The following is a 21,663-nucleotide window of genomic DNA, read 5'->3' on the forward strand; positions in this document are numbered from 1 at the left end:
GAAGGGCATCCTGCTCTCTCAGCCCCTCCCTGTCTCCCCATCTGAAGGGAGACCTGGCGTCTTTGCTAGGGGTAGGCTGTCAGGAAGGACATTCGGTCTAATTAGCATGTTTTATTAGTACAGATAAGGAGAGAAACATAAGGACAGAAAACAAGTTAAACCTACTGTTTCCTTTTTGTGATTGTAAATCCTCACCTGGGCAGATTTTTTCCATTAACTTTTGGCAGGAAAGAACAGGCACGAAATGGGGAGAGGGAGGGAGAGAGAGAGAAAGGGAGAGAAATAGAAGAGAGAGATATCAATGTAAAAGAGAGACAGAAACACATGGATTGGCTGCCTACCACAGGTACCCAGGAGCTACTTGCTCTGGATCAGGAATCAAACCCTACACCACTGATCCACAGCAAACGATGGGAACTAATTTTTCTTACTATTATATCTCTTTGAAAATTTTTATGTGTCATTAGTGGAAAGCTATGTTGTAGAAATTTAATGAAACTGAACATACATTAAAAATATCACTCTTGGAAACCGTCTAGAAAATACAAAAACTGATTAGGGTATGTCCATGATGGGAGTATACTATGTAAGAAAGTGATAATATGCAAATTGACCATCATGCCCTCACACAAGGCTGCCCCCATGTGTTCACAAGATGGCCACCACAGGATGGCTGCCAAGGGAGAGCAGTTAGGGGCGACCAGGCCAGGAGGGAAGGGCAGTTGAGGGTGACCAGGTGTGCAGAGGAGGGCAGTTAGGGGCAACCAGACCCGTAGAGGAGGGCAGTTGGGGGCAACCAGGCCTGCAGGGAAGGGCAGTTGGGGGCGACCAGGTGTTCAGGGAAAGGCAGTTAGGGGTGACCAGGCCTGCAGGGGATGCAGGCTGGGGTGAGGGACACCCCCCCCCCCACAGTGCAAGAATTTCATGCACCAGGCCTCTAGTAGAATATAATGAAAATTTAAATAATCAAGGCCTGATTGTTTATAGGTCCCATGAAAAAGCCAATGATCTGTAAGAAATAAAAGTAAGTCCTTCGTTTTCTGAAGCAAATGCAAACTAAGAAGAGGGCTATTTTCAGATATGAAGTGATGGTCTTTGCACAACTTTCATTAAATCGCTACTACACCCTTCTTCCTGAGAAAGGGAGACTATTAACTCTACAGTGAAAGGAGCACCTCTGCCATGTGAACATCAGGTGGACTGAACAATGGGCATCAGGTGACTGAGGCACACCGATGGTCAGTTCCCCCCTGCTGTGACATTACTGCCAAAAAAACATCAATAAAGAAATCATTACGTGGAAATGGTCACAAATAAACTTTAATTTTTGCAAGTTTCAATCCATGGGTACCTCTCGTGTTCTGTAAGCTACTAGTACATTTAACTACCAAGTCTTCCATCCTAATCTAGTGAGCAAGTCTGTCCTATTTACTATTTACTCATCTTTCAAAACGTTCTGAGTTACTCTGAGCAGGATAATGTACATTTTCTTACCCCTGATCAAGAGCTGATGCTGCAGCCACTTGAACCTAAAAATTCTATTTCCCTTCTTCCAGACAAAAGAGCCCCATCCCAATAGGGATGTTAGACATGGCTGCCTTCCCAGGTGGATCTGTCACAAGAGAGATGTTCTGAGTAGTTGAAAGTCATTAACTAAAGGTGGGAATAATTCCTGACCTTGGGGAGGCTGCATAAAATGAAGGCAGAGAAGTTTCTGGGACAAATGAGAGGAAATATATAGCCCGGCCAGAGTGGCTCAGAGGTAGAGGGTTGACATCTGAACCAGGAGGGCAGGGTTCCATTCCTGGTCAGGGCACACTCCAGGTTTCAGACTCCATCCACAGTGAGGGGTGTGGAGGAGGCAGCTGATCAATGATTCTCTCTGCTCATTGATGTTTCCACCTCTCTCTCCCTGTCCTTTCCTATCTGAAATCAGTAAAACATATATTAAAAAAGAGAGAGGGAGCCCTAGCCAATTTGGTTCAGTGGATAGTAGAGCATCAGCCTGCGGACTGAAGGGTCCCAGGTTTGATTCCGGTCAAGGGCATGTACCTTGGTTGCGGGCACATCTCCAGTGGGGGGGGAGGCAGCTGATCGATGTTTCTCACTCTCTATTCCTTTCCCTTCCTCTCTGTAAAAAGTCAATAAAATATATTTTTTTAAAAAGATACAGGGAAATACAGAAACTGCTGACACTGACTATAATAAGAAAAAAGGAAAGAAATAAGGAAAGGAAAACAAACTGCAAAGGCAAGAACAACAGAAGTAGAGAAATATGGAGGAAAGGAGCCCCACAGATATGACGGGGAGCTGAGAGAGTACCCCATGTTCTTGACTCTTTCCTCCTGCTTCTCCGACCTTAAACCCTCTGTTTCGCCGCATTAATAAACATACTCTCAAAAGCCACCTGGACTGGTGTTGTGAAATCTTTCCTACACAGTTGAGAACCCACACTCTAAGCCTTAGAGTTCTCAACCTTCTGGCCCTTTAAATACAGTTCCTCATGTTGTGACCAAACCATAAAATTATTTTCGTTGCTACTTAATACCTGTAATGTTGCTACTGTTATGAATTGTAATGTAAATATCTGACATGCAGGATGGTCTTAGGCGACCCCTGTGAAAGGGTTGTTCGACCGCCAAAGGGGTCTCGACCCACAGGTTGAGAACCGCTAGAGGAGGGGCCCTAAGGCAGACCTACCCTGGGCCCAGACCCCATCTGGTAATAGTCTGAATCCAATCAGAAGAAAGGAGTCCACTGTCCCTAAAAATAAATAATGGTATTTAACAAAATTAAAAATAACATCAGGGATATGTCCTGCATTTAGACTTTGCCAGACTTGTGAGTTTTAACTTTAAATGGATACTCACATCATTTCCTAATGGTAAGCTGTAGGAGTCAGGGATGAATCACATGTAGAAGAATAACACCAAGATCAGGTCCTGCCCGCTTTTAATTCACTTTGAATACACATTTGCCCTTTAGCAATGCATACGGGCAGATCAAAGGTAAAATCTTCTTTGAGTAATACCAGCAAATCAATCCACTCATTTTTGAAGTCAGGACCATTGTATTATGATCATCATAAGTAGCTGCCAAAATTAAGATCACTTATGAACAAAAAAGATATTTAGAAAACTCTGGAGACTTCCCAATGTCTCCGCTCAGACTCTCCTCCCCTGGCGACTCTAAACTGGGGAACCAAGGCCACTTAGTGCTCAAGGTGGTGTCTGGGTACCCTCCCCAGCTACCCTCACTTTGGGTCCCCAGACCAGTATCTGCCGCCAACTCCTGCCTGACCTGCTCTGGTGCCCCACTGCGGGTGCAGAGGACCTGAGGTACTGCACACAATTGTGGAAGAGGGAGGTGTCACTTCAAAGCTCCTTGCTAAAGAACATAAAGGCCATGGCAGCGACATCAGAACGTAGTTTAGCTGAACTCTCAAAAACACTTACGTCATATTTATTGTGACTATCATAATGTCCCTGTAGATATAAGAACAAGAAAAATATATCAACAATGGAGAAATCTGTTCACATTATTTAAAGTTCAAGGCCACTGGGAAAAGGGTTTGCTACTGACATAACTACACTGCATTACCAACTCCAATACTGTTACCTACAACTTTGAAGGTTGAACACATGAACACATCCACACTCACTCAGCTGTATTAATTAAAATAGCCCGGCCAGCATGGCTCAGTGGTTAAGCATTGACCTCAAGGTTCCATTCCCCAACAGGGCACATGCTTGGGTTTTGGGCTCAATCTCAAGTGTGGGGCATGCAGGAGGCAGTCAAACAATAAATCTCTCTCCTTATTGATGTTTTGATGTCTTGGTCCCTCTCCCTTTCTCCATGAAATCAATAAAAATATATTTTCAAAAAAGAAAATAGTAAGTTCACCCATATCCGAATAAAGTATGAAAACCAACACTGTAAGTACAACTATTTGTCAAAATGCACATTATAAACATATAAGATGTATTACTAATCTTCTGAAGCTGTAGGCTAAAGCAAACAGCACTTAGCATAAAAGTGCAAAAGAGACATTGGAAGGCCAATGGACTTTGATATTCAGCAGGGCTGAATACCAGCACAAGTTTGCCCTGCTGTGGTTGCAATGGCTCCAGGCAATTTCCTATCCTGATAATCTTTACACTGTAGACCAAATTTTACCTTTGATCTGCCCATATGCATTGCTAAAGGGCAAATGTGTATTCAAAGTGAATTAAAAGCGGGCAGGACCTGATCTCGGTATTCTTCAAGAAAGAGGTTCCACATGGCCCTCCAAATGCCTTCTAAAATCATATATTATTTTTTTAGAGTTAAATAATGCCATACAAACTGTCAATTTAATTACAGAGCGGACTTTAAATTATAGACTTTACAGAGGTGTTTATAATTACATGGGCAGCAAGTATCCTAATTTCCTTCTTTATATTGAAGGCCAATAACTGCCTTAAGACAAGGAGCAAGTACTAATTTTTTCCAATAAAACAAGAAATCAGTGTTTTTATGAAGGACTCTGATTCACAGACAGATTTTCATTTCCCCCTCCTTCCTTTAATAACGGAACACCTGATTTTGGGCTGGACGCATTACCTCATGGCCGAAGACTACATTTCCCAGCTTCCATTAAAGCCAGGAATGACAAAGTTCTGGCAAATGGGATGTCAGTGAAAATGTTATGTGCCACTTCTGGGTCAGGCCTATAAAAAGAATGGGTGTGTTGCCCTGTTGAAGCACATTCCCACCGGCTGATGGTTGTGGATAAATTCATATTTTTTGTATAGTGTATTTATTGTGTTGTCGACCCTCCTACAAGTCATCTGAACTTGCCGGGAATATAATAATGTAATAACTGTGCTTCATTTGCTCTTTTGAATGGAGGCTAATCATTTAGAAAACATGGACGTACAATAATTTTATGCACTTAGGGATGAGTGGTCTATATACCTTCTCAGATATGCCTCATATCTTCTTTATTTCACCACATCAACCAATGTTCATCACTTCTACCTATGGTTACTATGAAGATACATCAGGATTTTTATGAACTGCCACCATATTTTCCTGAAAGAGTAATTGGCAAATTTAGTTGAAATTTATAATGCCGTTTCGTGATGACATAAAACAAAATTCTAAGTCAACCACAATCTCCAGTGAGATGGTCTTAAAACAGTGTGCCTTACAATATATGCACTATTCCATGGAAAAGTATGTCAGTGAAACCTCTGTAACATACAAGTGCTGACAGGTCTTTAAGGAAGTACCAACCCCATGATTTAACACATACACCAGGAATAAAACATGGTAGCATCAGTGATATGGGAGCAGAATCACATTAATATTGCCTTTTCAATATGTCTCAAATAATGTCAATAAAAAATAGACAACACTGTAAGCAATTATACTTAAGAAAACATTGTTTTTAATATATTCAAGCATACTAAAAATCACTTATGTCCATTAAAACATTGGATTATTCTCCATAAGTATTCTGATTTAGAGTAATACTTGAGAAGTATTGACTCTTCATTTAGTGTCAATTCTGATACTTTAAAACTTAATTTCAAATATATACTTTGAAAAATTTTTAGGATTTTGAGAAGCATATTTTTTTTTTGAAAAGCCTTTCCTCCTATATCATAAACATAGAATTAAGTCCAAATTGCAATCCTTCATATTGACTGAGACTGCAGGTCCAGCTACAGGATTTCCCACATTCTTTGGTTTTAGGGTTTCCCTCTGCTAGGAATTTCAATGTGAGGAATAAATTATGAATGTGGAATAAAGGCTTTTGGACACTGTTTACATTTTCATTGTTTCTCCTGAGTATGAATTCGGATGTCAAATACGGTTCATGTACCGAGTGAAACTTTGCCACATTCTTTATATTTGCTGGGCTTCACTCTAGCAATAATTATCAGATGTTGAATAACATATAAATGAGAATATACACTTTGGCACATGTGTTACAATTTATAAAGCTCAATTTGATCATTCTCAATGAAATTAGTACAATGGTTAAATCTTTGGGAAGATTCTTTATATTTTTACTGTTTCTATTTAGAATGATTCCCTCCAATTAATAGGAAGTTTGAGTACAGGTTAAAAGCTTTGCCACATTCTCCTTTGGTAATGTTTCACTCCATTATATTTTTTTGTTGAGTGAGACAACACTCCTGATTAAAAGCTTTGACTAACTCAATATATAGTTCTTCTCTCCAGTACGAATTGCATTGTGTTGAGAAAGACACCATGGTCATTAAAAAATGTGCCTGCGTCTTCACATTTGTAAGGCTTCTCTTCATAATGAATTATCTGATGTTTAATAAGATCACACTGTCCAGGAAAGGATTTGCCACACTCCTTACATCTGTTAAGGTTTCACTCCACTATGAAGTCTCTCATGTACAGTAAATCACGAATATCTTTAAAGGCTTTTCCACATTTTTCCCTTTCATAAGGCCTCATACCTGTATGAATTCTTTGGCCCTGAGCAAGTTCTCACTGCTGGTAAAGAACTAATGGCACTGCTTAAAACTGTGAGGCTTGTCTCAAGTATGTACTCTTTGTTGTACAATAGGGCAAGAACACTGGTTAAAGGCTTTGCCTCATTCTCTACATTTGTAAGGCTTCTCGAACTCTCTGATGATAAGTGATTTGTTGCCCCACTGAAGGCTTTGCCACATTCTCTACATGTATAAGGCTTCTATCTAGTATGAACTCTGATGCTTACTAAGGTTTGAGAACTGACTAAAGGCTTTGCCACACTCTCTACATTCATAAGGCTACTCTCCAGTATGAAGTCTCTGATGGTAAGTAAGGCCTGAGGGTCTGGCAAAGGCTTTGCCACATTCTCTACATGTAAAAGGCTTCTCTCCAGTATGAAGTTCCTTATGTTGCTTAAGGTCTGAAGAGTCACAGAAGACTTTGTCACATTCACTACATTTATAAGGCTTCTTTCCAGTGTGACTACTCTGATGAATACTACACCTTGAGGACCTACTGAATTTTCCACTTTTATAAGGCTTCTCTCCAGTATGACGTTTCTGATGTCGAATAAGGTTTGAGGAGTCACTGAAGGCTTTGCCACATTCACTACATTTATAAGGCTTCTCTCCAGTATGACGTTTCTGATGTCGATTAAGGTGTGAGGGGACGCTGAAGGCTTTGCCACATTCTCTACATTTATAAGGCTTCTCTCCAGTGTGAACTCTCTGATGAAAAGTAAGTGTAGATGCCACACCGAAGGCTTTGCCACATTCTCTACATTTATAGGGCGTCTCTCCAGTATGCAATCTCTGATGATAAGTAAGGAGTGAGGATCTGGTAAAGGCTCTGCCACATTCTCTACATTTATAGGGCTTCTCTCCAGTATGAAGTTTCAGATGTTGATTAAGGTTTGAGGAGATACTGAAGGCTTTGCCACATTCCCCACATTCATAAGGCTTCTCTCCAGTATGAACTCTCTCATGATAAGTAAGGTATGAGGATCTGCTAAAGGCTTTGCCACATTCTCTACATTTATAGGACTTCTCTCCAGTATGAACTGTCTGATGTTTATTAAGGGAGGAGGAATAGATAAAGGCTTTGCCACATTCTGTACATTTATAAGGCTTCTCTCCACTATGAAGTTTCTGATGTTGATTAAGGTTTGAGGCAACACTGAAGGCTTTGCCACATTCTCTACATTTATAAGGCTTCTCTCCAGTATGAATTCTCTCATGTTTACGAATATTTGAAAGAAAATTAAATGTTTTACCACATTCTTTACATTTGTAATGTTTTTCTCCAGTACGAATTTTCTTAAGTTTATTTATATTGAGTATCTGACCGAAGATTCTCGCACAGGAATTAAATTTGCAAGCTTTCTCTCCAGTATGCATGTAATCTCGTTCAGTATGATGTGTAGATTGTTTCAAAAGTTTGTCACATTTTCTTCGTTTGTTTGTTTTTGCCACAATAGGAATAAACTGAAGTATAGTTTGATTTGACAATTGGTCAAAGACTTTTCCACCTTGATAATGGTTCTCTAGAAGCTGAATTTTCTGATGTATATTAGAATTCGACCCTTGGGTAAAATTTTTCCCATGCTCCTTGCATTGATAACTTCTGTCTTCATTGCATGCATTCTGCTAATCATTGAAGATGGAAAGGCCTTAAGTGACAGCTATAATTTCATTAAACATGTACTCTTTTTTTCAAGTAACTATTCTGTGATAACTATTAAACCATGAAGTGTATAAAAACAACAACAAAAAATAAAAAATAAAAAATAAAAAAAATAATAATAAACAAACAAACAACAACACTCTTTCCAGGATGGTGTGACTCAGGGGTTGAGCAACAAACCTTGAACCAGGAGGTCACAGTTTGATTCCTGGTCAGCAGCGCACATGCCTGAGCTGTGGCCTTGATCCCCAGTGCGGGGTGTGCAACAGGCAACCAGCCAGTCAATGATTCTCTTTCATCATGAATATTTCTCTCTCTCTATCTCTCCTTCTCCAGTTCTCTCTCTTAAATCAATAAAGACATATTTAAAAAAGATTCCTAAGTTATAAAAATGATAGACATTTGTATCAAAAATATTATTTCTCAATATAAGTATAATGATACCTTAATACAGAAGTCAACAACAAAAAGTCAACAAACTAATTGCATTTAAATTTTATGTGCATTATAAATCACTATATTCTAGAAATGACTGAAAATTTAATGCCACACTACAGTGTAATAATTCTTATATTTACAGCATAGATTATGTAAAGTCATAGATTTCATTTCAAAAATGTATAATATTAAAAAAATTATATTTGGTCTTCATATTTAGAAACACATTAATTTACAAATATGACAAATTTAAATCAGGAGTATTACACCAAATGTGTAATATCATCGACCTCATTAAGTGACAATGATTTTATTATGAATAATTGTACCAGGTTACTGCTGTCCATGTTAAAATAATTTTTTGTGCCCTGACCGGTTTGGCTCAGTGGATAGAGCGTCAGCCTGCGGACTCAAGGGTCCCAGGTTTGATTCCGGTCAAGGGCATGTACCTTGGTTGCAGGCACATCACCAGTGGGGAGTGTGCAGGAGGCAGCTGATCGATGTTTCTCTCTCATCAATGTTTCTAACTCTCTATCCCTCTCCCTTCCTCTCTGTGAAAAATCAATAAAATATATTTTTAAAAAAATAAAATAATTTTTTCTGATCTTACATTCCTCCTCAAATTCCAAGGCTTTCACTAAATGTACATTATCAAAGCCATACCTTCCATATCTTACCAGTATTATTTTAGGGAATAAATCTCTTATTTTTGGCTTTTGCAGAATGGCCTGGTTGTCTTCAGATAAGATAGCTGAAAGATATGAAATAAAGTTTGACAGTTATGGCACTCAAGGGAATGCACACTGACCTTACCAGCACTTACTGACCAAATGACATTTTGAGTACTCCAAAATTAAGTTAAATGTTCACAACAAACCAAGAAAGGTACAATGAGAAAAAGTAAGATAAAAGAGGGTTAAAAAGTTACTTACATTTGTCACCAATACTTCAAAACACCCTAGCAAACAGTGGCAGTATGATAAAACTCCCAATTCCCAGTTTTTTCTCTGAGGAGATAGAGATGAGGGTACTGTGTGTGTTCAATGACCTTGTATTTTTGCAACATCTTGAAAAATGTGTTTCTGTTTTGCATGATACAGGTTGCTAAAAATAATGGCATTACTGGTACATGGTGAATGCATTGTAATGGCTGCTAAAGAGAAAAAGTGGGTGCCTGGCCCACATGGCTCAGTGGTTGTGCATCAACCTATGAACCAGGGCGTCACAGTTTGATTCCTGGTCAGGGCACATGCCCATGTTGTAATCTTGATCCCCAGTGTGGGGCGTGGAGGAGGCAGACGATCAATAATTCTCTCTCTGAGGGACACTGTAATGACTTCAACAATAAAGAATTATTAAAAATAAATAGTAATTCTTTCTCATCATTGATGTTTCTATCTCTCCCTCTCCCTTCGTCTCTGAAATAAGTTAAAAAATATTTAAGAAAGAAAAAAAGAAAAGGTGGGACATTGTTCAAACCCTACAGAGACTGCAATACTGAAGACAGTTATCAAGAACAAAAAGATATTTAGGGTTCTGGGGAAGAAAAGAGAAAGTTATTTAAACTTGGAACTTACACACACTCTGCTGCCAAACCATTTTGACAGAAATTTGAAGTTTATAAGGCCTGGTTGTTTAAATTCCTGAACCCCATCAAGAGATATTAAGATATTGAGAAAAACTAAAAAACATGGCCCAAACATAAAAATATCTATGAAAATAAACCAAACATAATAGGGAAGCTAAAAAAAATGCACCAATATAAAAATATGACAGAATTATCAATGAAAGATATGACCAAGCTGAAGAATAAAAAAACTTGCATAGTACATTGAAAGTTTTGATAGAGGAAGTCCACATGGGACACTAACAAATCGACAACTTTGCACACTAAGTGGAGTGACATAAATACAGAATAGTGAGAAGGCGTGATAACAGATAAGAAATTAAGAGTTGAAGACATGGAGAGCAACGTCAGAAAAATGGAGACTAGAGAGATCACCCAGGCCTCTCCTCCTGCATCTTGAACAAGTTATCAACTATATCTCAAAAAGGAATTCCCTGCTTAACATAGAAGCCTGACTGAGAGACCAGCACATTGAAACATCTAGAGGTGGGCAACCAGGAATAAAAGGGGAAGAAGGGAGGAGAGGCCAGATGGCCATGGACACAGCCCTGTAGGAGGAGCTGGTGACCAGCTCCATCCAGAGAGGGGGGGAAGCTGGTGGTATTCGTTGTTTCCATGGGGCAGAACAGAGAGTCTCAGTGGGTTCTCCAGCAGGGTGAGCAGTGAGAATAACAGCTGAGCCAGCAGAGATTTCTGGGCAAGGACACAGCATAGGGGTTCTGCCATGACTGTCTGCTGTTGGGTGATGGTATTTCAGACAAAGAAATATAGCCTCAGAACGCTACCTTCCCTCAGATTCCCAAAACTCGCTCCCAGTTGTCCTTGCTCAAAGAGCATAGTATCTGCACACAGAGAGCTAGTGCAATAGAATCGCTGTTGACTTCTGTGATGGATAACCAGGTGAGGCTTGTGGGGGGACCCACAGAGGTCTGGGGTGACCATTACAATAAGAGCAAAATAAACACCCACCCAAGCAGCATGGCTGTAGTCAGCTCTGGGAGTTCACAGAGTTAATAATCTTATTATTCAGGGCCACCTGCTGTAAAATGGTAGAAATCCTCTTCAGAGAAAGCTGCTAGAGAAAGGTCAACAATAAATGCCTAAACAGTGGAGACTAACAAATTAGTAACGATGGTGATGAGAAGGCTCAGAAAGAAAATAAAAAATCTCCAGAGAGCAAGCTGCAGCGCATGGAAATATGTGCTAAAAATGACACAGAATTCAAGATTACAGTTCTGATAATACTCATAAGATGCGATAAAATTCCTGCAATTTGATCAATGCACTCAGAACACAAATTAATGAACAAAACAAGTACTTTTCCAAATCGATTGAAACTTTCAAAAAGAACCAATCAGAACTCTTAGAAATAAAGTATGCAATTTAGGAGATTAGGGGTGAATTACTGAGAGTAGGAAACAGAGCTGAACAGATGGAGCAAAGAAAGAAGAGACCTGAGCATGAAAAGGAAGAAAGGGCTCTATGAGCACAATTGGACTCCATCAGAAAAGGCTCATACATAAGAATTATAGGCATACTAAGAGGAAGAAGAGAGGAAGAAGGAAACTATAAGGCTATTCAAACAAATAGTGAGGTTGAAACAGCCCCGGTGAGGCTGGGACGGCCCCAGTGAGGTTGGGACGGCCCCGGTGAGGTTGAGACGGCCCCTGTGAGGCTGCGACGGCCCCTGGGAAGCCGAGAAAAATACCATATGATCTCACTCATTTATGGATAATAAAGACCATTATAAACTGATAAACAAAAATAGATACAAAGGCAGAGCAGCATTGAACAGACTGTCAAACTACAGTGGGAAGTCTGGGGAAGGTTGTGGGGGCGGGGCTAAGAGATCAACCGAAGGACTTGTATGCATGCATATAAGAATAACCAAATGACACAAGACATTGGGTGTAACACTCTTTGTAATACTTTAAGATATAAACAAAATTAAAAGGGAAATAAAAAATAAAATAAAAACACAAAAAAGAAACATCAATGATGAGAATCATTAATTGGCTGCTTTCTGCACGCCCCCACACTGAGAATTGAGCCTGCAACCTGGGCATGTGCCCTTGACCGGAATTAATCTGGGGACCTTTCAGTCCACTGGTTGACGCTCTATCCACTGAACCAAACCGGCTAGGGCAGGATTTCCTCTTACAGGGCCTGCACACGGACTTACTCTTGGACTCACTCTGACTCTGAGCTCTAGCACCAGGGCATCAGCTGGACAGACAGGGAGAAACTGAATTGTCTGTCTGTCATCAGAGCCACAGCTGGCAGGGCAGCTTTCTGTCAGAGAAAAGTGCTGCTAGAGTCCATTGTTCATTTCTGAGACCTTCCCACAAAGCCAGCAAGCGCGCACCATATGGGTCTCCATCAACCTGGTTAACACTGTAGCTTTGACCTAATGACTGCTGGAGAACTTGTCCCACCCAACTTGGGGGGCCAGCCAAGCTGTTTTGCTGTGTTTAGTGGCTTTTCCATAAAAATGGCCTCTTTTTCCTCATGCTTCAGACGTTCCCCAAATCCCCCAAACAAGCAGCACTTGGCTTTCATGTGCCCTGTACGTCACACTTAAGTGTCTTGAGGCTTGGCTTTGGTGGCAACCAGTTTTGGATGGCAGCTGGACCTCTCCTGGGCAACTCCAAGCTAAACACAAGCAGCAGCCATTGCCCAGCTGGTGTAGCTCAGTGGTTGACCCATGGACCAAGAGGTCGCTGGTCCAATTCCCACTCAGGGCACATGCCTGGACTGCAGGCTCCGTACACAGTAGGGGGCGTGCAGGAGGCAGCTAATCAATGATGTTTCTATCTATCTCCTTTCCTCTCTCTCTAAAATCAATAAAAACATAATTAACAAGAATAAAAGAAATATCCATTTGCAGGTCCCTCTATAGCTCATATCAAGTGGCCCCAAGAAGACACACGTGGTGACTGACCTTGGCCCACAACTCCTGGAAGGCCCCAGAGCCAGTCCATTCGTTCCATAGCTTCATAACGCCGCCCCCCCCCGCCCCGCCCCGCCGGATTACAACCCGACAACCTCCAGGGGAGACACACTCACGGGGGAGACTTGGTGGACACTCAAGCACTACATCAGCAAGTTCAGTTACAGAGGCTTTGGCCCCAGCACTGCTGCTTCTCTTCTGAAGTTGCAGTTGGTCCTCACAGGGAATCTGCCTGGGAGTTGATACTAATGTGCCAACAACAATCAAGGCTCCAGGACAGCAGGACAGAAAACACAACCCACACACAGCACAGGCCTGGAGCACCTCGCTGGAGTAACTCGGGAGGGCGTGCCACTGGGCCGTACAGAACGCCTACTTGAGTCACACTACCAAGTCCAGCAGATGGCGCAACTCTACCTAATACGTACACAGAGACAAACACAAAGACCCGGCCAAGTGAGAAGACAAAAGAGGGGCCCCAAATGCAAAAAACGGGGAAATCTCCAGAAGAAGAAATGGAGGCAAGCATACCAGATACAGAGTTCAAAGCAATGGTTATAATGATACTCAAGAAACATCATGAAAACTTCAATAGCATAAAAAAGAACAAGGAAACCATTAAACATATGAGTCAGAAATGAAGGATCCACTAATGAAATAAATTTAAATATTGCAAGGATTCTAAAGTAGAGTAGATGAATGCCCAATTCCGTTTGGCTCAATGGATAGAGCATCCACCCGAGGAATGAAGGATCTTGGGTCCGATTCCAGTCAAGGGCATGTACCTCGGTTGCAGGCTTGAACCCCGGCCCTGGTCAGCTTATATGGGAGGCAACCAGTCGATGTGTCTCTCTCACAACAGTGTATCTCTTTCTGTCTCTCCAATATCCTGGCACTCTCTCTCTAAAAATCAATGGAACAATATCCTTGGGTAAGGATTAACAAAAATAAATTAAAAAATAAAGTAGAATAGATGAAATAGAGAATGAAATCAAGATTTGGTATATAAGGAAGCATATTAAAATCCAACCAGAACATCAAAAAGATAAAATAATTTTTTTTAAAATGAGGCAAGAGCATCTACCTATGAACCAAGAGGTCACGGTTCGATTCCCGGTCAGAGCACATACCTAGGTTGAAGGCTCAATCCACAGAGTGGGCTGTGCAAGAGGCAACTGATCAATAATTCTCTCTCATCACTGATGTTTCCATCTCTCCCTCTGTCTCCCTTTCTCTCTTAAGTAAAAAAAAATGTTAAATGTGCAAGATAAGAATAGAATATTTCTCCCCAAAATTGTGAATAATAAATACATGTACTAGTGGAAAAGAATCCTATCTAATAAAAGAGAAACATGGTAATTAGCTGTACGGCCGCTACCCTTCCCATTGGCTAATCAGTGAGATATGCAAATTAACTGCCAACCAAGATGGCGGCCGGCAGCCAGGCAGCTGACACAAACAGGGAGGCTTGCTTGCTTCAGTGACGGAGGAAGCCAAGCTTCCCCGCCTGCCTTGCCGGCCTCTCAGCTGCACTCTAAACAATATTGTTACAAATATAGAAGCTAAACAAAACCCCGGCTTCAGCCAGCAGGACCGCAACATTGTTTCAAATACAGAAGGTAAACAAAGGCCAGAAACCTGCTTTCAGCAGCGGAAGTCTCATAGCTGGAGCCAAGCCTCAGAGCTAAAGCTGGCCCAGAATTAAAAAAAAAAAGGAAAAAATGACAGGTTGGGAGCTTCAGTCACCCGCTAGCCTGAAAACGGCCCTCAGCCCCTCACCCAGACTGGCCAGGAACCCCAGTGGGGACCCCCACCCTAAAGGGGGTGTGACCATATACAAACAGAGTGCCTGTCCCCTGGTAGTCAGTGCGCGTCATAGCGACTGGCTGTTCGGTTGTTCCATCCTAAAGGTAGTTTAGGTTTTTATATGTGTAGATGGAACATGAGTTTTGATAGAGATTCTCTTATTTCCAATCCAGTTTGTCCACTGAAAATTTGAATATTCTAGAAAATTGTTTTCCAAAATACTGTTTTCTGACAGAACCTTAGTCTAGACAACAAGTAAAATTTTCAAACACTGAGTTCCTGATTCACATAACAGTCTTTCTTTTCTAAACCAGAAAACCCCTATTTGTTCCCTAAGAGCAAGAATCAGAAAGTCTACCCTAGAAAGCAGAAGCCTCCTAAAGATGTTAAAATAAAGGAAAAAAAACCCTGAAGGTGAATCAACAACTCGGGAAGGAAGTCATCCTTACCCACAGAGATCAGGTTGCTGTAGTTCTCCGACATCACATCCAGGTACAATTTACGCTGAGCTGGGTCCAGGCATTCCCACTCCTCCTGAGAGAAATCTATGGCCACATCCCTGAATGTCAACAGCCCCTGAAAGAAAAGAGGTTTACCAAGAGGTCACCAGAACAGTTCATAATGTCACCCAACATGAAAACAGTGTTAGGAGATAAAGAAAAAAATGAAGGAAAAAAAAGAAACAAACAAAAAAGAAAACCGTGTGAGGAGAAGAGGTTTTGACCAAGGGGAATATCCTGAATCACCCAGTAAGATCACTTTGCCCAGTAACATTCTCTGGTATGTTTTCGAACACTAACAAATGAGGATGACACCTGTCCCAAAATCCACAGTACAGATTTTACTTTTCAGGAAAATAAACTGTAAAATTAGGGCATCGACACGGGAATATGGGTTTCTGAGGGCTGTGTTTGCATAGAGAGTTAGAAAGATCGATGAGAGAGAAACATAGATCAGCTGCCTCCTGCACACTCCCCACTGGGGATGTGCCCGCAACCAGGGTACATGCCCTTGACCAGAATCGAACCTGGGACCCTTGAGTCCACAAGCCAATGCTCTATCCACTGAGCCAAACCGGTTAAGGCAGAAAATAAACTTTAAAATTAGGGCATCGACACGGGAATATGGGTTTCTGAGGGCTGTGTTTGAATTGTTCAGGGTTAGTGGTGTGTGTTTCTCAGCTGGAGATGTCATGCTCAGTTGGAAGCATAATTACGGCCTGAAGTGTAACACAGTCAACCACGACTGCACTTTTCTAAAAATACAGATTCTGAACCAGGTTCTCAGATGGGGCCTGCATTTCCACATGTGTAACAAGCTCACTTTTCACTTGTGATGCCAATGTTTATGGTCCATTTGTCATACTTCTGAATAAACAGAAGAGAAAACACAGGAAAAAATTCATACATAACTTTTAAGTGAAAGTATTTTTCAATGGAATTTATAGTTTTCATGGAATAGGACACATAGGAACCACAATCCTATTTGAAATTTTACTATGAGTATTCTTAGAACAAGATTATTCTCCCTTTGATAGAATATTTTGTGAAACATATTAATTAAAGTTACTAGTAAACCTTCAATTTTATTCCAAACTCGATCTACAATTAAATATAGCTCAAACGATGTTAACATTTTATGTAGAGACACACTTATGAGAACTTACCTACAATTTAAAATGGATAGAAAAAAAGAATTATCATGTCAATGAAGTCACGGTTATTTTGTGATTCCATAAATTTCATGAACATCCTTGTGAATGATACCCTTTGTGTATTATAAACACAATAAGGAGATGAACTCACATAATGATAGAAAATATGTTGGACCTATTGTTTCTAAGTCACTAATGCATTTGGAAATTTTTATGTGTCATTAGTGGAGAGCTACAATCATAGAAATTTAACTGAATTGGAGATACATTAATAATGTGATTCTTGTAAACTTTCTAGAAAATATAAAAAGTGATTATGTCGAGTATATCCATGAATGAGTGTAGAATATTATAAAAATTTACAGCAAGAAGGCCTCATTGGTTGAAGCTCCCATGTCAAAAGACAGTGATCTGTAGGAAATAAAAGTAGGGCTTTTATTTTTCTAAGCAAGTAGAAGCTAAGACGAAGAGGGGGGCTTCTGGATGGTCTGTGCACATCTTTCAATAAATTCTACGATTAGGGGAGCATCTCAGCCAAGGGAATATCAGGTGAACTGGAACAATGGATATCAAGTGACTGAGGCACAGGAAGGGACATGTCATAGCAAAAATACATAAATAAGCAAGTCATTATGTGAAAATGGTCATAAATGAACATTATTGTTTGCAAGTGTCAATCCATGTGTACCTCTCATGTTCTATAAGCTAAAGGTACATTTAAATAGCAAGTCTTACTAATCTAGTGTCTTCTCTTTACTCTTCTTTTCAGAACTTGCTGAGCTATTGTGAGCAGTAAAAGGTGCATTTTCTTACCCCTATTCCAGAGCTGATGTTCCAGCCACTTGAACCTAAAAGCTACATTTCCCTTCTTCACGGATACCCGAGCCTCTGGGCCCATCCCAGTAAGGATGTTAGACATGGCTGCCTTCCAAGGTTGATTCGTCAGAGAGGGATGTTTTCAGTAAGGGAAAGTCATCAATTAAAGGTGGGAAATCTTCTTGACCTGGTGGAGCCTGCATAACATGAATGCAGAGAAGGCTCTGGACCAAAGGACAAAAGTATATAAACTGCTGACCTTGATTATCACAAGAAAACCTGTAATTAAGTAAGTAAAGGAAAAGAGCATGAATAGCACCAACATCAGAAGTGGCAGGTTCTAAATCCACAGATGTCAGAGGAAAAGGAAACATAGCCTGTGACCCAGGACACATCTTTTACCTGAGAAGCAGCCATTTGGTCCTGGTCCTGGTCCTGATCAGGGTCTGGGGTGTTGTCTCAGGCGAGGATATGTTGAGGAGTCACAGAATGTGCCTTCAAAGAAGTCAGCTCAGCGTCTCAATCACCTCAACTTCAGTCAAAAGGACCTGGAAATGAGGAAAAGGCCATGCCTGCCTGTCCTTGGTCACAGGAGAGAGTGAGGAACAATGAGCTCCTACATGAAGACCACACTGTGAATTTTTGAGTGTGTGTCTTCATGTGTCTCTCCTCCTAAAACATCCACAAACATCCAAAAACATCCACAAACGCCTACAGAAATGAGAACGTGAGCTTCTGTCCTGACCTTCAAAACCGAACAGAGCACCCCCTTACCTCCCCTGAACAAAGCCTGCTCCCCACTCTCACAAAGGCATCCTGCACCCCTCCTACTAATCCCCCGTCCTCACCTTCCATCACCTGGAGGCCCACAGTCACCAAGGATGCCCCACCCAGAGCAGCTGTCCAACTCCATGGGGGAAAGTGCCCCTGAGGGCATTTCTTTAAGCTCCTCCGGGGGGATCTGAGAAGACCCAGAGGATTTATCTCAGGATGTTCTTAAATAATAAATTGTCAGACACAGGAAAAGTAAATCCATTGAAGAAACACACACACAAAACACCACAACCAAAAACCTAAGGTTTCTAATATTCCTTGAAAAAGAACCAGGTGGTGAAAAACACAGGTCACCTCCTCGTTGCCAACCCAGTAAATGGGGACCCAGGACCAACAGACAAGTCTCTCCCCTCTGAGTGAATAAGGGTTACAATTGGAAGCAAATCATTATAAAATTCCAAAGCCTTATAAACTGGAGACTTGTCATTCTCATTCAAGTCTGTATAACTAAGACAATTCAGCTGTTAAATATATAAAGCCATGGTTAGGCGGCATGATTTACTGGCTGAGCTTGGACCTATGAACCAGGAGGTGGTGGTTAGATTCCTAGTCAGGGCATATGGCCAGGGTGCAGGTTTGATCCCTAATGGTCAGGGGGTGCTCGAGGGGAGGGTGGGGGGGAGACAGGAGGCAGCTGATCAATGATTGTCTTTACTCATTGATGTGTTTTTTTTTTCTTTTAAATTGATTTGTAGAGAGGAAGGAAGAGGAAGAGAGAGATAGAAACATCCATGATGAGAATCATGGATCGGTTGCCTCCTGCAAGTCCCCCACTGGGGATCGAGCACACAACCTGGGCATGTGCCCCTGACCAGAATCAAACCCGGGACCCTTCAGCTCATAGGCTGATGATGCTCTATCCACTGAGCCAAACTGGCCAGGGCTCATTGATGTTTTTAATTCTCCCTCTCCTTGCCTCTTGGTAATCAATAGTAATATCTTTTGAAGGTTGAAAAGATACACACATACACACACACACACAAACACATATAAAGCCACGAGCCGATATATCACAACTTAACCATCCATACCCCATCAGCTCACTCAGATCAGGGTTCCCTTCCTCCCACTACTATGTACAGTGGGGCCTTGACTTCCCAGTGTCCCAACTAAAGAGTTTTTTGAGGTACCAGCGGTCTCTCGGCCAATTTTTTGCATTGAGTTGATACAGTAATTTGAGTTAACGAGCTGCTTCACCAGCTCGGTCTCGGAACGAATTAAACTCGTAAGTCAAGGCCCCACTGTATTTCTGTCTCTGTCTCCTGCTCCCTTTCTCTCCACTGTGGTCCTTTCCTGTGTCCCCCTCTCTCCTGCTCATTGTCCCCTTTTCTCTCTGTCTGTCCTACACCTGGACCATGAAACTCCTGAAACCTCCTTCCCTTCAGGGGCTCTTTCTCCTGGTCTCTGAGGCTCCATCTCCACACACGTCTGCGTCTTCCCCTCCCCACGCCCGCGGCCACTCTGCTGCCTGTTCCCTTCTGTCCCGCTCCCACAGCTGCTGACTCAGTGCTGCTCCCTCTGCTCCCTCATCCCTGAGCCCCCCTTTCTGTCCTGCACTGGCTCCCCAACTCTTCTCCTCTGAACCAGTGTCTTTGTCTCAAGTGCCTCCTCCTGTGCGGCCCCCACTTCTGCTCCCCAGGACCCGCTCCCTCTCAGCCCCCCTTCCTCTCTCTGGGCTCCCCCTCCTCCCTGTGTCTCCACTTCCTTCCTCCTCAGGCCACTTTCCCGAGTGACCCCCTCACTCCTACCGTCGCCGTCCAGTCCCCCCCACACCCCCTATGGGCTCCTCTCTGTGGACCCCTCGCTGCCCTTCCTCCCGCCCACGTGTCTGTCTCTCACTCCCTCTCCTGACCCCCCAGCCTGGGTCCCCGCCTCCCGCAGTCACTGCGCCCACAAAGCCCCTCCCTGCGGGCAGGTCACCTCTTCAGGGGACACCGCGTCCTCCTCCTGAGCCCCCCATGGACACTGTGCTCCCCGGGCAGGCAGACCCCTTATTAAATGGGGGTGGGCCTAGGAGAGGGGTGCAGACCCCCAGGCCCGCAGCCATCCGGGCTGTTTGGGCGGAAAGCGCCGGGCGGGGGGAGGGGCGCAAAGGGCGGGAACCCCCTGACCCAGACTCTCAGCCCCGCGGGGAGGACCGGCGGCCCCGGAAACGGGTTTCAGAGGGAAAACTTCGCGGCAGGCGGTGGCCACAGCCACAGGCGGAGAGACCCCGGGCCTGGGCCTCCGTTTCCTCCCAAAGGAACGTGGCGCCCGCACCGCGCAGCCTCCCGGGACGCGGACTCACCGCTGAGAGAGGCTCCGGGGCGGGGACCCCAACAAGGACTTCAGCGCCGGCAGCGCCCTCAGCCTTTCCTGCGGGGAGGGGGACGGGGAGCGTCAGCTTTAAAGACAAACACCCTCCTCAGGGGGAACCGCCACCTTCCCCTCCACGGCCGCTTCCGCGTCTGCAAGGAACTGCGCATGCGCCTCCCCGCGGGGTGGGCGGGGCCAGAGCCTGAGCTGAGCGACTCCGCGATGGGGGCGGGGCCGAGCCCGGCGGCCAGGCCTGTGCGGGGACAGAGGGAGGGAGGGCGGGGCAGGAGCGAGGGGGCAGCCCCGGTCCCCGCACCTCCTCCCACAGGGACAGCCCTTCCTGGGGGAGTTTCCCACGTCATTGTCAGGGTTTTGGCTGGTGACGCGGCTGCGAAAGGATTCACAAGGGAGAGAAGAGACTGGAGCAGAGGGAGGGCGTTTATTTTACTTCTTTAAAGGGAGGAAAGGGCCAGGTGCCCTCTGATGGCACAAGGCACCCCAGATAGAGGGGCTGTTCCTTTATTAGGGTGCTAGCGAGTAACTGGCAGCTGTGGCAAAAGCATGAAGAGGGAAGAGGAACCTGGAATTCACACAGCAGTTTCCCAGCTCCCAGAGGCTGTGCTTAGAGCTATGGCTGGTCTGCCCTTCAGCTGCAGGTGTCCCAGGGAGGGGTCTTTCCCAGGATCTTCACAAGCCGGGAGCACATTCTTACAGTGAAGTTACAGGGAATTCAAAAGGCGGGCAGCTTGGGTTTGAAACCGGAAACTTTTTACCTGCGATTTGCCTGGATCCTTAAACCCTCAGTGAGGAGGGGGGAGGGGAAGGGCAGCCTGCTCTCTCAGCCCCTCCCTGTCTCCCCAACTGAAGGGAGAGGCAGCTTGATTTAGGGAAGCAGGAGGGTGGGGGTGTCAGAGACAGACCAGGATATCCATTCATGGTTAGGCACCTGATGAGGTAAGGTCCCTTCCATCATAGTGGGAAACAGATTTCAATTCATGTATTTTTTTAAAATATATTTTATTGATTTTTTACAGAGAGGAAGGGAGAGAGATAGAGAGTTAGAAA

General features: G+C 43.2%; 2 protein-coding genes and 1 pseudogene across 2 annotated transcripts in view; all 3 read right to left on the bottom strand.

The window, feature by feature from the left end:
- Positions 1–20,722, bottom strand: part of LOC111828434 — a 75,437-nt pseudogene extending 54,715 nt beyond the window's left edge.
- The window catches only part of LOC102426541 (zinc finger protein 420-like), a 44,196-nt gene extending 23,473 nt beyond the window's left edge, over positions 1–20,723 (bottom strand). Inside the window, exon 1 of the mRNA XM_023764953.1 lies at positions 20,591–20,723. The gene's annotated coding sequence lies outside the window, so the exon portion shown is untranslated. The remainder of the gene's footprint in view (positions 1–20,590) is intronic.
- Positions 5,092–20,713, bottom strand: LOC111828437 (zinc finger protein OZF-like). The gene is made up of 5 exons (XM_023764973.1): positions 20,591–20,713; positions 17,872–18,017; positions 15,449–15,575; positions 9,294–9,367; positions 5,092–8,141 (listed from the first exon to the last, which is right to left on the bottom strand). The coding sequence occupies exons 2-5, from the start codon at positions 17,884–17,886 to the stop codon at positions 6,795–6,797; spliced, it is 1,563 nt and encodes a 520-aa protein (XP_023620741.1). The 5' UTR covers positions 17,887–18,017; positions 20,591–20,713; the 3' UTR covers positions 5,092–6,794.
- Positions 20,724–21,663: the final 940 nt, after the last annotated feature.

The sequence above is a fragment of the Myotis lucifugus genome, unplaced genomic scaffold, assembly GCF_000147115.1.
Source record: "Myotis lucifugus unplaced genomic scaffold, Myoluc2.0 scaffold_365, whole genome shotgun sequence".
Lineage (NCBI taxonomy): Eukaryota > Metazoa > Chordata > Mammalia > Chiroptera > Vespertilionidae > Myotis > Myotis lucifugus.

Excerpts from the sequence above, each read along its gene's own strand:
- LOC111828437 (XM_023764973.1), bottom strand. Across the intron at positions 9,368-15,448 it reads CAGCAACCTGATCTCTGTGG|CTATCTTATCTGAAGACAAC; the intron begins GTAAGGATGACT and ends CATATCTTTCAG. Across the intron at positions 8,142-9,293 it reads TATTCCCTAAAATAATACTG|CAGAATGCATGCAATGAAGA; the intron begins GTAAGATATGGA and ends TTCAATGATTAG.